Source organism: Salvia splendens, chromosome 17, assembly GCF_004379255.2.
Source record: "Salvia splendens isolate huo1 chromosome 17, SspV2, whole genome shotgun sequence".
Taxonomy (NCBI): domain Eukaryota; kingdom Viridiplantae; phylum Streptophyta; class Magnoliopsida; order Lamiales; family Lamiaceae; genus Salvia; species Salvia splendens.
Genome location: NC_056048.1, coordinates 25,829,988 through 25,846,360, shown reverse-complemented (window position 1 = coordinate 25,846,360; position 16,373 = coordinate 25,829,988). Strand labels below are relative to the sequence as shown.

Sequence of the window (16,373 nt, the reverse complement as noted above, 5' to 3'; positions counted from 1 at the left end):
TTAAAAAAATCACGAAAAATGGTGATCGGCACCACCGCGGCTCGTCAGGGCGTGCAATAGGCCGCCGCGGGTAGCGCCACGGCCCCGGTCCCACCGCCCTCTCCTCGCCGCCTACTCAGCTCCCCCTACCCCACGCCGCGGCTGGACGCATCCCCGGTTATAGGGCGTCGCGGCGCCGGCTGCGGCGGCCGCCCTATAGTGGACACTCTTACTTTACCATTTTATCTTAGTTTCCGTGTTATATTAATTGCATATATTTTTATGGGACGGAAGGAGTATAAAAATCGAGAAGCAATTAGTTGCATTAAATTTTTTTTAAAAAAATAACTATAAATGATGCAGAAGAAAGTTTTTCTTTTTCAAGGCGTTTCCATTGGCATTCTCTAATTTTAATTAAAATACTAACAATAAGGATGATATTTAAAGCTTTATGTAATATATTTAAAAATATAAATTAATATCTTTAATTATATTAAAAATATACTTAATGAAATTATTTTGGCAATGTCTAGTCACAATTAGCATTCTCATCTTCTACTTTAGAGTGAGATAATCTTGGAATTTCATTTCTTCTTTCATATTGTAATAATAAAAATTTAAATATACTTTTTAAAATAAGGTAATCGTAATCAATTATTACAATTAATTAATAAATACTCTTTTCATTGCACAAAAATATGTGTTCTTCTTTTTTAGTCCGTCCCACGAGAATATGCATTCTCCAATTTTAGAAACTTTTTTCTCTCTATTAGGGTGAGACTCATTCTCCATAGGGGTGGATAAACGGTCGGTTAACCGACCCTAAAAATTGTTCAAAAAACTTACCAGAACTGTCACACCCCGACCAACCCTTTTTTCATATATTCTATAATTATATAAATATGAAATTTTTAAGCAAATAACCTACATGTAAAATTTGTAAAACACCAATATAAGATAAACTCAGAAATCAACATTTATCTATTACATATTTCAAAACATTTTAAACTGTATTGAGACTCTCTCACCACTCTATGTGTTATACATTGGTCTACATGCAAAATGACGAGGAAGAGAAGGTTGCTATAATGCGTCAGCCACCAACCCTGATAACACGTGGAGTTTCTAAAACTCATATCAACCAAAACATCAGCGATATCTTTGCCTGAAAAATATTAGTGGTTTATATGAGCCACAACTCAATGTATATAAATTTCACCTTTAATTTCACGTGACAAAAATATCAAGCATATTCTTTAACTATAATATATATATAACTAGAAACAATAAATATCATAAACAATTTCACATCCATATGCATATGCCTTTATGATCCTTTTTAATATTATATGACTAATCAAGTCTGGTATCTGCCCAGGATTTCATTGTATATAACCCGTATGTCCCTTATATTTATTTGACCTTTCCACGAAGGCCCTCTTTGTATTGACCTTTCCACGAAGGCCCCTCTTTGCTCTTTGTATTGACCTTTCCACGAAGGTCCCTCTTTGCTCTTTTGCTTTGACCCGTAGGTCTATTATCATTGTATATGACCCGTAGGTCTATTGCCATTATATATCAGATACAGAGCAAGACAGTCACATATCATCTTTAATCCCATGATTCAAATAATTCCAATACCATACATCAAACATATCCATTGCACCAATTACATATCCATATATTCCATCAATAACTCCAATACTATGAATAAACATATCCATTTCACAAATTACATATTCACATCATATTACACAATCAATATCAAATAACATATAACCATTTCAAGCTCACATCATATAATTCAAATATTCATTCCAATTTAACACATGGCAATCAATCACATAAAATATGTAAAATTAAAAGTGTGATTTATGCATATCTGATTAAGATAGATAATCTGATCGAGTACTCATTCGGGTTTCTCACTCATAGCCTTGATCCAACATAACACATAAACATTTAATTAAGTATACCTACCAACATATTTTCTTTCTTCCTCTATATGCTTGGATAGTTATTAGATATACACCGTTTATTGTATAATGGTAATCGGCCTTTAGCTTATGATATCAAATATTTATAGATTGCAAATGCTCAACTAGGGACTAGAAGAATTTAAGAGCAGATCCTCTTATGACTCAATCACACTAAACGTCAATCTCAATTAACATTCAGCAAATCAAATATGGATTGAGTCATTCTCAGTAAGCATTTCTCCTGAGTTAATTCATCTTTACACACTTGGAAGAAAATTTGTACTATGTCTACTATCTCATTGTGATGCACACACACCATCTACCCAAAAGATAATTTCTAGTTTCATTTGATAGCATGTTTGCTTATTAAATTCTACTTTTATGCTTTATCCAATGTTTTGCTTTAGAACTAATAATAACAGTAATACGCTTAGTAAAATTTAAGTTAAAAGATATTCCACACTTTACATAAATCTAGGTGCTCATATACAAGATGATAGCCTAAAACTCAATATTTGAACATGGAATCCAAATTAAATATATTAGCCAGTGGCACGGAACACGTCGTCCGCCGCTGGCACGGCACTGTTCGATGGCACGGAAGACGTCGTCCGCCGCTGCGCTCGCGCCGCTGGCACGGCGCTGCTCGATGCATCGAGCACGTCCGTGCCAGCGGCGCGAGCGCTGTGGCCAGCTCTGATTGGGCAACGACATTTGAATTTTTTTTAAAAATCAGTTTTTAATTAAAAAAACCGATTAAAAATAAAAAAAATATTTTCCCACGTTCCAAAAAAAATATATTTGTTTTCTACCGTTTTCTATCCACTTTTAATTTTTTTTTAAAAAAAATCCCCAAAAATACACATTTTTATCTATAAATACCCCCACTTTCACACCAAAAAATTCACACCACACTACACAATTCTCATCTACATTCTCTCATTTCCATTCTCATCTACATTCTCTCATCTCCATTCTCAATCTTTCTTCCACTCCTCCAACATAACAATGTCCGGCCAAGGCGATCACCCTCCGGGCTCCCACGGTTGGAACCCTGATTGGTTCGGTTCATAACCGTTTCCTAGTCTGGAAATGGAATATTCGGCCCCTCCTCAAACCCAAAGTTCGGGCGTTCCAGATGGCTACCGGCCTTACCCGATCAACGACCAAGATGCCCCCGAAGGGCTATACGGGTGGACACCCGAGCCTAGAGCGAGGTCGACCGCCCCTCCCAAACTCCGACTCCTCCTACTCGCGGTGTCCGCACACTGTACACTCCGGCAGAAATGAAGCAATTGTTCAAGGCGTTCTTATCAATCTCCGAAGATCCGGAGGTTGGCACGAACCAATCCGGCGATCACTTTTGGTGGCGCATTTGTCGCCGGTACAATGAAAACCGGCCGTAAGGAACAATCGAGCGCAACGAGAGTATGGTGCGCAACGCCATCTACAGAGCCAACGAAGAAATCTAAAAGTTCCAGGGGTATTATCTCCAGGAAGAGCGGTCGGCGGGGAGCGACCGGAGCGAGGTAGACGTCATCACTGCTGCGATGAACACCTACCAATCCATGAACTACAAGCCGTTCAAGTACCTCAACATTTGGTAGGAGACGCGGTCGCATCCGAAGTATAGGGGAGGCGTAACATCCTCCTCTAGCGGCTCCTCCAAACGGTCAAGGTCGGTATCCCTATCCGACGCCGACTCCGAATATGTGGTTAGCCAACTCGCCGGAGCTAACTTGGGTAGCCCCGAAGCCGGCCCCAGCGGTTCCCAACGCCGACCGCAAGGAAGGAAGAAGGCGGCGGCCAACCGCCGTCGCGCCGCGACTCCATCCGGCGATGCTCCCGAACCCGCTCTCGTGCCCTATGCGCCACCTCCACCCCCACCAACTCGTTGTGGGAGATTTTGGCCCAACTCAATATGGCCGATAGGTCAACTATGACCCCGCGCAACTTCGATCGTACGAGGCCATGATATTGGCCTCCAAAAATAATTGAGGGTAGTGCCGTCGGATGAATAGTCTTCCACGGGGATATTTTTAGCTTTAATTATGTAATTTTTAATTTTTAGTATTTTAATTATGTAATTTTTATTTTTTAGGATTTTAATTATGTCTTTTTTATTTTATTTGTAATTTGTAATATTATTTCGGTTTTTTAATGAATTTTAATATTATGGAAATGTTTTTATTTAAATTGAATAATATTATGGAAATGTTTAAATTGAATAATACAACTGTGGGTGTTGTGCTCTTGCATAAGAGCAGGCAGAAAAAGTGGCGTCGGGTCCACAACTGTGCTAGTTGGCAAGAGCACGGTTGTAGGTGCTATTAAGCTCAATTTACGACAAATTAGTTATAACTAACTCTTAAAAAATATCCATAACTTTAAAACGCATATAACTTTCTCGATTTAAATTATGTTTTCGCACAACATATATCAAATTAAAGATAATTTCATAAGGATTCTAACCAGATCCCACTTGCATATGTTCCGATGTCAAAATTTGAAAAAAAATTCAAAAATTTTCAATTTTTTCGTGCAGCAACAAATGTCAACATAGTATATAAAATATATCAATATAATACATGTAGAATGTCAATACAAGCAAATGTGTTGATATTTTTGAAACACTATATTGACATTTTCATCCAAAACCATAATTTGGTAGTTTTTTATCTTTTTCGATTTAATTAATAAAATCAAAAATTACACGTGGCAAATTTTAGACCATAAGATTTCTAAAATCCTAATATCTTAAATTAGTTATAGTTAGTAATTAAATGATGAGTTAGCAATTGATCACTTCCCATATATGTATTATATTAATTTTCCTTTTCTTTTAAAAAAAGACTATACACTAGCCGACTTAAGGTGGAAGAGATAAATCCCAAGCCTTCTTTTAATTTTTTTAAAATCCTTTAGTATCATGAACATAGGACACGTTTCAACAAAAAATATTACTACCTTTAGAAAAAGTTTAATTTTTTTTTATTCATTTTTTCTTGTTTTACTTTCACATCGTCAATTATAAAAATTTATTTTCATATAATATATATAGTTTATGATTATTTAAACTCTTATAGAATATCTCTTTAATATATTTATCATGCAAATAACAATATAAAGTATGTAATGATTCAAATGCATATTTTAGGATAGGGATATTACAAGAACCGAAACGATCTCTTGTTCGATTACTTAACTAACCGACTCGATTATCGGTTATAACCTAAATAACCAAATGATTCAAAGTCCAACACTTCAACTTTTAAATTTTCACTTTTCATCTACTTTTATTATTATTATTATTATTATTATTATTATTATTATTATTATTCCCTCCAAAATAATAAGGACATTTGGGACTACTCGAGAATTAATGCATAATTGGTAAAGTAAGAGAGATGATGAGAAGAGTAGTTAAAATAGTGTTAGTACATAGTGGGACTCGTATTATTGTTAGTGTTTAACGGTGGGTCTTAGTGGTATAAATTGTAAATAAATTGATGTATATGGGTAATAAGTTTGGGGGAATTTTCCATAAATGGAAATAGGATAATTTTGTGGGACGGACAAAAAAAGGAAATTGTCCTTATATTTATGGGACGGAGGGAGTATACATAAATTTGTTTAGGCATTTCAAAAGTTTAAACTTTAAACGATCTAAAAACTTTTTTACAATAATTAAGTGAAGGGATATCCTATTTTTAAAATAATGTTTAGACACTTTATTGACTTTGAGAGATCTTGTTTTTAAAATAATACTCTATTTAGGCACTTTATTGACTTTGAGATATTAACTGATAATGACACAAATTAAAATAGACTTTGACAAAAATTTGGAAGTAAATTACATTTTTTCTATTGTCACGCCAAATAAAGTAGTATAAAATCAATGTAATATAAATATGAAATTTAAGGATATAAAAAATATTATAGAAGTTTATTAATTAAATATACAATTAAAATTAAAATTGAATTTAGTTTCGGTATAACCGATAGCCGACTTTGAGAAAAATGTCAAATCGGTACCGACCCGAACACCGTGAATTTAACAGATAACCGACCGGTTTCAGTTCGATTCTCAACTAACCGAATTACCAAGAACTATTACCTACTCTTAATTCTTCACTAATAATACTTTAATTATTTTTTTATTCTATCTCTTATTTTTTTAATTGCGCATCATACATGTCTAGCTTAAAGTGCATAATTTTTTTTGTGCATAATTTTTTTTGGGATGGAGGAAGTAAGACGGAAGATAAATACTCCAACGACTCAATTTTCCCGCCATCAGCCAACACTGATTCCCTCCAAAACCAGTTCCCTCTCTTTTCTCGTTATCTCTCAAACCCTAATTCCATTGCTTCCGAGCTCAGCTAAAGGCGTAACCAGTAACCGCGTGAACATTCAAAGCTGCAAAATAAGAATGACGGCATTAGAGGAGTCTTCTATGAGGGAATCGTTAACATCCGGCAAGCCTCATTCTCGTAAGAGGCAGAAAAGCAGTCGATCATCACCCAATTCCGACTCATCTACTCCCGTGGCGGAATCAGTAGACGTGAATTGCCTCAGTGCTTCGCGGATTCTACTGACTAAAGATCTTAGGCATAAGAGGGTTTTCAGTCCAGCCGTCAATTCAGAACTCGAGGAGGAAAATGAAGAGCAGAGCAAGTTGCTGAAGGGTTTCGTTTCAAGCGTGTAAACAATTGAGGAACGATTTGAGTAGCAAGAACAATCGGTTGAAGATTGGAATGAAATTGTAAAGGAAAATTTATTCACTGGAATGAGAAAAACGAGAGCGAGAAGATGAGCTACAGTATATCAAACTAACTACTGAAAAAAGCTATTTAACAGAAACTAAAACTAACGGCTAGTTTCAATCCTACGGCTAGGATTAAAACTTGACTAACAAACAGATCTAACGGCTGCCGGAAACGAGTTGTCATAACAGCCGAGCTGCCGAGCTTGACGAGCTTGACGAGCTTGCCGATCTTGACGAGCTTGCCGAACTTGCCGAGCTTGACGAGCTTGCCGAACTTGCCGAGCTTGGCGAGCTTGCCGAACTTGCCGAGCTTGGCGAGCTTGCCGAACTTGGTGCTTGAGCCATCACAATCTACCAACAAACTCCACCTTGATTGCTCAATCACCAACCAAACTCTTCCTTTCCAGTCCCACTAGTTTCAAACATAGCAGAAACTTTTCCTTAGGCAATGGTTTAGTTAACATGTCTGCCGGGTTCTCTGAAGTATGAACTTTGAAGACTTTCACATTGCCTCTTTCAATCTCCTCCCTGATGAAGTGATACCGCACGTCAATGTGCTTTGATCTCTCGTGATAAGCTTGATGCTTGGCCAGAAATAGGGCACTATTATTGTCACAGCCAACTGCTATCGCCCCTTGCTCAATCCCAAGATCAGACAACATTCCTTTCAACCAGAAACTTTCTTTGATTGCAGCAGCAAGTGAGATAAATTCTGCTTCCGTTGTGGAAAGTGCCACCACACTTTGGAGACTTGATTTCCAGCTAATAGCAGACCCAAACATTGTGAATATGTATGCCGACTGAGACTTCCTGTTGTCTAAGTTACCAGCAAAGTCCGAGTCACAATATCCCACAATAGCATCAGCTCCACCTCCATCATTAACTCCATATAGAATGCCTACATCCCCAGCACCCCTTAGATACCTCATCAACCATTTGAGAGCAATCCAATGTTCTCTTCCATGATTTGCCATAAACCGGCTGACAACACTTGTGGCTTGTGCTATATCTGCTCTGGTGCTGATCATAGCATACATAATGCTCCCTACTATATTAGCATAGGGTATCTTCATCATTTCTCTGGACTCAGCCTCACTGTTGGGCCTCTGATCAGCCTTGAGCTTGAAGTGCATTGCTAGTGGAGTAGCCACTGCCTTCATATTCTCCACCTTGAACCTTCTCAGCAACTTTGATATATAATCAGATTGTGTGAGCCATAATTGCCTTTTAGCTCTATCTCTGATAATGTTCATGCCTAAGATTCTCCTTGCTGGCCCGAGGTCTTTCATTTCAAACGCAGCATTGAGTTCATCCTTCACTTCTTGCACTGCCTTCCTGCTAGCTCCAGCAACAAGCATGTCATCTACATAAAGTAGAAGATATGTAGGATGTATGCCCCTTTTCTGACATATACACAGGAGTCATAACTTGATCTCTGAAAACCAATCTTGATCATATAATCATCAAAAGTCTTATTCCACTGTCTACTAGCCTGCTTCAAACCATATATACTTCTTTTCAGCAAGCATACTTTATTTTCATTCCCTGGTTTGATGAAGCCCTCAGGCTGGGCCATGTAGATTGTTTCCTCTAGTCCTCCATGTAAGAAGGCCGTTTTCACATCAAGCTGCTCCAATTCCAGATCCAACTTAGCAACCAAAGCCAGCAACATTCGAATGGAAGAATGCTTTACAACCGGTGAGAAGACCTCATTGAAATCAACTCCATGCTCTTGAGTGAATCCTCTAGCCACTAACCGGGCTTTAAATCTGATCTGATCACCCTCAGCACCTTCCAGCTTCTTTTTGAATATCCATTTACAGCTGATAACCTTCCTTCCATCAGGTTTCTCAACCAATATCCAAGTGCCATTTTTCAGTAGAGAATCAATTTCATCCACCATTGCTTTCATCCACTTTTCCCATTCTTTGCTCTCCATTGCTTCCTTATATGAGGATGGCTCTATATACTCAACATCTTCAGCCACACATAGTGCATAAAATAGCATCTCAGAATCATCAAATCTTGATGGCAGCTTGATCTTTCTTCTGACTCGATCCCTAGCCAGCTGGTAGTTTTCCAGATTATCTTGAGGCTGTGTTTGTGTCTCATTCTGAGCACTCTGAGGCTCAGTGACTTCTTCACTCTCCCCATGTTTCTCATGCCTCCCATGCTCCACCTCAAAGTCAGCTTTATCAACAGAATCAGTCACAGAATCAGGCTTCTCAACTATCACTTTGTTCTTATCCAGAAAAGGCATTTCAGTTTCAGAGAATACAACATCTCTACTAATCACAATCTTGTGATTCCCTGGCTCTACACACCACAAACGATATCCCTTCACCCCAGGTTGATATCCCAACATCACACACCTAATAGCCCGAGCATCCAACTTCCCTTGTTTGAGATGAGCATATGCCTTGCAGCCAAACACTCTCAATGTGGTGTAATCTCCATGGCTGCCATACCATCTAAAATCAGGTGTGTCTCCCTCTATACTTGATGAGGGACATTTGTTGATAAGTTTCACAGCCGTGGATGCAGCCTCAGCCCAAAACTTCTTCTCAAGTCCAGATGAGAGGAGCATACACCTCACCCTCTCTAATATGGTTCTATTTGCCCTTTCTGCTATGCCATTCTGCTGAGGATTCAGAGGTACAGTCCGGTGCCTTTTAATTCCCCTCTCCTTACAAAAGTTATCAAACTCTTTGGAGAGATACTCCAAGCCGTTATCAGTCCTCAAACATTTAAGAACCACTGACTTCTCCTTCTCCACTTCCAGGCACCATTGCTTGAACTTACTAAAAGCCTCTGATTTCTCTCTCAAAATGTATATCCACATTTTTCTAGAGTAGTCATCTATGATACTCATATAATACTTCCCTCCACCTACTGACACCACAGATGCAGGACCCCACAAGTCACTATGGGCATAATCAAGAGTGGATGTGGAAGTGTGCTTGCCTTTGGGATAGGGCTGTTTCTTGGACTTACCCAAAATGCATTCCCCACATGGAGTAGTGTCCATCTGCCCAGAACTTTGTATAATCCCCTTCTTGGCCAGCTCCTTAATGCTTCCCTCAGCTGCATGAGCAAGCCGCATATGCCAGATTTTGAAGTCATCAGCCTTCACAATATTTGCCTGTGCAGTAGGGATCTCAACACTAGCCAGTAGATAGTACAAGCTTCCCCTCCTTTCAGCTTCCATCACCACTCTTTGATCCTTGGAAACTGTCATTTTTCCCCCAGTAGAGCAGAATGTATATCCCTTGCGTTCAAGAAGCCCAAGTGAAATGAGATTCCTCTTGATATTAGGTATATATCTCACTTCACTTATAATCTTCACAGATCCATCTTGCATTCTCAGCCTGATCTTGCCTATACCTTGGATGGTACAAACTTGGTTGTTGCCCAATATAACCGATCCAGTCATCTCTTGGATCTCCTCAAACCAGCCAAGATTCGGACTCATATGCAGACTACACCCCGAGTCCATGATCCAAGATCCTCCCAGACCACCCTCCATCACATTCAGAATTTCTGGCACATTAGTTTCCTCAACACAGTCAGTGGATGGAACACGGTTTCCACCACCATTTGCTTGCCTTCTTTTCCATGCGAAGCAATCCTTTTTGAGGTGACCCGGCTTCTTGCACCAATGACATGAGCGGGTTTCCTTTTGATTATTTGATGGAGTTTTCTGATTTTCTTGGCTCGGCTTCTGAAACCTCTTGACTCCCTTGAACTTCTTGACATTTAGGCTCTCAGCCATAGCCTCTGGATTCTTAGAGCCTGACTTCTGAATTTCTTTTGCTCTTATGGCCGACTGAACTTCAACAAGGGTGATAGTACCCTCTCGGCCATACAATATGGCATCTCGTAGCTGATCAAATGACTTCGGCAGAGCATTCAAAAGTAATATTGCCTTATCTTCATCCCCTATCGAGGCGTCGATATTTTCAAGATCATCGACCGCCTTATTGAAGTCTTCAAGTTGCTCCAATATCCCTTTATCATCCAAGAATCGATAGGAGTATAACCGCTGCTTCATGAGCAGCCTATTGGCCAAGGACTTAGCCATGTACAAGTCTTCGAGCTTCGCGATTATTCCGGCTGCAGTCTTTTCTTTTGCAACCTCTCGAAGAACTTTATCCCCGAGGCATAGCACAATTGCACTATGAGCTTTCGCCTCGATCTCAGCTCGTTTAAGGATCTCCTTTTCGTCAAGATCCATCTTCTCCCCTTTCTCCGACTTGTCCTCCTTTCCGCCCGCCTCCAACGCCGAAGCAAGGCCTTGATGAATCAACATAGCCCGCATTTTCATCCGCCATAAGCCGAAATCATTCCTACCCGTGAATTTCTCGGCCTCAAACCTAGAAGCCATAACACCCTCCAATCTCACCACCGAAAGAACAAATCAGAAATCAATCGCGCCTCCCGATTCCCACAGACGGCGCCAATTTGTAAACAATTGAGGAACGATTTGAGTAGCAAGAACAATCGGTTGAAGATTGGAATGAAATTGTAAAGGAAATTTTATTCACTGGAATGAGAAAAACGAGAGCGAGAAGATGAGCTACAGTATATCAAACTAACTACTGAAAAAAGCTATTTAACAGAAACTAAAACTAACGGCTAGTTTCAATCCTACGGCTAGGATTAAAACTTGACTAACAAACAGATCTAACGGCTGCCGGAAACGAGTTGTCATAACAGCCGAGCTGCCGAGCTTGACGAGCTTGACGAGCTTGCCGATCTTGACGAGCTTGCCGAACTTGCCGAGCTTGACGAGCTTGCCGAACTTGCCGAGCTTGGCGAGCTTGCCGAACTTGGTGCTTGAGCCATCACAATCTACCAACAAAGCGCGGCCCCTGATTTCGATGGGAAGGAGTACAAGATTGGAAAATCTAGGTTCGCGTGGTCGGAGGTGGGGGATGAAAGGATTGATGGGGCAAATGATCTGAAATTGAAAGATCAGACAATTCCTGGAAACGAGCCTCTTCCCAAAATGAAAATGGTAAAATATTTGCTCATGATCGTCTTGATTATATGTTTTTTCGAGTTCGGCCTGAATTTATTCTGATTTCTTGGTGCAAGTTTGTCCATCTAGTCTGGATTTCTTTTAGTGATAAAATGTGGTGATGAATTTTTTTGGTTCAATTTCTAGGCTCCTAATGGTTGTTGGAGGAAGAAGGTTTTCAAGACTCCGAATTCATTCAGCTATAGAAGATTGCTTCTGCATTTGATGGATATTGTCAACAATACATCTAGTAAGCACTTGCTCAGCTGTAGTTCTGATTATATATACAATGTCCAGATTTAGGTAAATCTTTATGAACTTGCTTTGTTGCTTGTAAAAAATTTATTGTGTAGGTGTTACCAAATTTGAATTAGTAGATGCTGGAAGTCTATCTAAACTGCGAGAACTGGATGGTGTCAGTTTTGAACCGAGGTCTATTGCTGAGAATAGTTGTGCAGTTGAAACTGAGTGTGTTGCTCCTAAGTTTAATAATGATGCAAGGGAAGTCCCTATAAAAGTTTCCAACATTCAGCTAGATTTGAGTGGAGCGTGTAATGAACTGGATCAGTCTCCAGAAACCATTAGACTGCTGGATCCTGGATGTGAATGAAAATGGACATCAGAATGATATGAATGGAGTTGATGATGCTTCAGTACAAGAAAACATCCAGACAACCCCTCCCGATCCTGGTATCATTGCCAAAACCGAGGTTAGTCATGGCAGAGAATCAGAAGATGCTAAGACGAATCAAACTTCTATTGGGTTGCCAGTTTGCAGTGAGAAGGGCAGCAGTGCCACCTCGAAGCAGTGTCCGCATACCAAATGTGCCGCCAAATTGATGAACAAAATGGTATTTTTATTTGGTGAATTAATGCCTTCCAACAATCTAGTTTATAGAAGAAACAATAGTTTACTCATGCATTTTCAATGAGCCTGCTGGAAGGTTTGGGTACACTAGATATTGCATATGTGGTGTGTATATTTATTAATGTCAGTTTGCTTTCATCCAGGCTCTGAATCCATGTTCCAGACTGAGGCTCTTCGGGAACCTCAGGTCAATCAGTTACAGAAGACTGCTTCCATTTCTGATGGACATATCCAAAGCTGATTCATGTAAGTAAAAATGATGCTAAAATATCACTGACCTGATAAGAAATACTTTAGATTTCATCATGTAATGATATCTCATTGCATAGGTACCACAACAAAGCCTCCAAAAAGATTGCCTCAAGTTTTTTTCTGGAGAAGATAAACATCCAGCTTCTGCTGCCACTACTGAACACGATTTTGTGAATAATGCTCCAAAAGAAAAAAATCTACAATAAATTATATGCTGAAGATAGAATCCAAACTGCCTCAGATGGCTCATCTTCTCATAGTAATAGTAACCTGGTTTCATCAATTCCAGAGTTATCTGCCACCAACTATTCATCAAATATTGATCTTAGGTCAGTTAATTATGTAAATCTTCCTGATCTAGGCTTGGTGTCTGAAGAAATTTTACAAAGTAAAAGTGGTAGGGAGAGTTTTCAGTCTGAGAACCATCGTCGGTTGTCAGCTACATTGTACTCCTGGAGAGCCTAGGTTATTTGAGGAATAAAGTATGTGCTTGAGTGTGGGATTAGAACGTCACAATCACAATATTAGTTCAAGTGAAATAGTTAGCTTGAAGCAACACTTGTCCCAAATCAACAAATTGGATCATTTGGATGCTTTGGTTTCTCCAAAAAGGCCTGTCTAGGGAATACTTAAGAGTAATCGTCGAGGATGCAGAGGGTTATGTAATTGCTTGAATTGTGCTTCTTTTCGTCTTCATGCTGAAAGAGCATTTGAGTTTTCAAGGAACCAGTTGCAAGATGCGGAAGAAGTTGCATCACAGTTGATGAAAGAACTAGCAAATGTTCGTCTTTTATTGGAGAAATCCATCATTGATAAAGATGATTCTGCTAGCATCCGACCCTGTTCAGTAAGTTTGTTTCTGTACAAATATCTGGAAACATGTTATGATTCAACAATTTAAATGAGCTTATTTTACTATGTAAACTAACTATTGTAGGAGATGCTATCTATCATGGTCTTCTGGAACTGTAGCAGATAAATGATTTAGTGTTTTGGGTCATGTTATATTTGCTGATTCCTCTTATTTGTACCTTACTGTCTAGCTCTCATGCCTTGTGATTTATGTTGGGGTGAGAGTAACACCTTCTTCTCCATAATTGAGAATTTCAAGTCTACCTTCTTATGTCTTTATGAAGGTTCTTATTAAAGAAGCGTGCGATAGAGCAATTGAAGCAGAAACTCTGGCGAAGGCGCATCTTGGTGAATTGAACAACGATCTTAGTGTTCATTGCAGAATCCCAGTATGTAAATTCTTCTAAGATAGATCTAGCATTTCAAATGTTGTCATTAATTATAAAAGGTAGATGCACACAGACGAGTTTCTTATTCTTATTTATCATATACAGGACTTGCTGCAGCCCAAGGTATCTTTTGCTCATAGCAATCAGTATAAGAAAATATAAAACACAGTTGCATCCATCAAGTATCGGAGAATGTTCTAACAGAACTCGTGTTGGTAGCTGTATATAAGCTAATTGTTTCTGTATCATGATTCAGAGTGATCGTGTTTGCTCAGACGTGCCCTTCTCTTTACAATTTACTACAGAGTAGTCTGCCTTTGAAGCATATTTGCAACCTTTGATTTCTGTATCCAATTGAGTATTGGTGTGATCCTAGCATCCCTTTAGATTCTAGATGAATTGTATGCATATGTTACATGTTCTATATAATGAAAAGTGAGTATTTTTTTGCGTTACTGCTCATTTTCGTATGAAGTTCAATCTCTATATGCTCATCTTATTTAGGAGTAGCATTGATTCCATATATGTAGCAAGGTAACAAACATATTGCCATTTTTTTTCATCTGTCTAACAATAACATGCAATTCTAGTACATAGGAAAAGAAAGATTAGGGAAGAAAAAATCTGAAATACACAGTAATAAACTCCATAGCCTTGTCGAAGATGTTTGATCATTGCCTGCACTCTGCAGGGAAGCCATGAGGGAATCTTCTATAGTCAGTGCAATAGTTATAGATCATGAAATTCTTCTGAACCCATCTTAGCCTTCTCCAGCTGTATGCGTCAAGCTCATTATTCTGCCACGCCCCTTTGGAGCCGCTGGTTTGTGCATTGAAGTTACGGTAGTAGGCTGTGAAGGGCGCCCTCGACCAGTCCGTCTTCACCAGCCCGCCCCTCGTTGCCCAGTCATCCGCATTCCACAGGCTCGAGTAGATCCTCATCGGCTGGTTCTTTGGGTAAGGAACGCCTTTCGACTCACTGTTCTTGAACACCCTTATCGGAGTGTTGTCCACAAGGAATCTGGTATAGGAAGATTTGATCAATAGATTCAATAGCTATTATTTTCTTGAAATTTGTGTGAATATAAATCATGTGCTTACACAATATGCTGGATATTCCATATGATGGAATAGGTGTGGAAGTTTTTGGTTGGATCGAACCAGAGATGGAACTGTTGCTCTCTGTTTCCTTTGCCTTGTGTGAAGACATTGGTGTGGAGGGTGTACGGTTCACCCGTCGAGTTTCCCAAAAACTCGAAGTCGATTTCGTCGTGGGTCGGCCCTTGAGAAGATAACTGTAACCACGAAAGTATATTTCTCAGAGGGCGTTTACTTCAAGTGATAGGATGCGAAGAATATAAGCCACTTTGTCAAAAAAAATAAATTCCTAAGTTGATATGTGGGGATAGGAGACTGAGGATATGTATAGAAAAGCTGTGGAGTATATTCTCTTAATCACAACTTGATAAATTGTCACGGAGGGAAAAAGTTGGATGCTCGTGATGCATGGCAAAAGTATCACTTCGAGCGTGAGAAATTCTAAAAAGGAAAACGTGTCACTTTGAATGAAACGGTACGTACGTAATAAGCAGTAACAGTGCCAGCAGAGTTGCCAGCAACAAGCTTGAGCTGCATATCAATCCTTCCAAACAAGTACTCCTTCTTCGACTGAAATCCAGACCCGGAAACCTTGTCGAGCGATAGCGACAGAAGCTGCCCACGGCCGTAGATCTTGGCGCGCTCACTGCCCCAGGTCAAGTCGAAATCTTGGTAGAAGTTTCCTGCATTTGCTACTCTGCAAACAAGAATAATCAACAGCACTAAAGTGTTGAGGATGTTAGAGGCCATGCTTCTTTACTTGATTATGATTTATGAGTGTGATGACTTTGAATTTCAAAGTGAGGTGTATATATATAGACGTGAGGGGTGGGGTGGGGTGGGGTGGGGTGTGGGTGTGTTCATAATGGAAAGAGTGGAATACTTGTGAGTGGAGATGGGATGGGAAGGGAAGGGATGGGAGGAGAGGTGAAGCTGGTGCCAGCTTTGAATAATGAAAGCTGGAGGTTCTACTTTCACTTTTTTTGTCATTTGGATGGCTACTTTCAAAAATATTTGGCCACTTGCGCTTTTAATTATTAGTATCATTTTTGAATTTCAGAAGTTATCAACGACGGATTTAGAGCATCTCCAATGCCGGCGTCAAAATCGCGACGCCGATTTTTCGCCGACGCCGGTTCTGACGCCGAACTATTGGAACCGGCGTCGGC

At 39.5% G+C, this 16,373-nt stretch overlaps 1 protein-coding gene and 1 long non-coding RNA gene across 2 annotated transcripts; one reads left to right on the top strand and one right to left on the bottom strand.

The window, feature by feature from the left end:
• The first annotated feature begins 11,486 nt into the window (after positions 1 to 11,486).
• On the top strand, positions 11,487 to 14,562 carry LOC121774832. Its single transcript, XR_006045034.1, has 7 exons — positions 11,487 to 11,743; positions 11,894 to 11,996; positions 12,100 to 12,597; positions 12,758 to 12,860; positions 12,944 to 13,713; positions 14,003 to 14,107; positions 14,213 to 14,562. It is a non-coding gene; the product is annotated as an uncharacterized LOC121774832 (long non-coding RNA).
• Positions 14,563 to 14,606: 44 nt separating this feature from the next.
• Positions 14,607 to 16,037, bottom strand: LOC121774830 (xyloglucan endotransglucosylase/hydrolase 2-like). The gene is made up of 3 exons (XM_042171692.1): positions 15,688 to 16,037; positions 15,208 to 15,401; positions 14,607 to 15,127 (listed from the first exon to the last, which is right to left on the bottom strand). Exons 1-3 carry the CDS (start codon positions 15,952 to 15,954, stop codon positions 14,779 to 14,781), a joined length of 810 nt encoding a protein of 269 aa, XP_042027626.1. The 5' UTR covers positions 15,955 to 16,037; the 3' UTR covers positions 14,607 to 14,778.
• Positions 16,038 to 16,373: the final 336 nt, after the last annotated feature.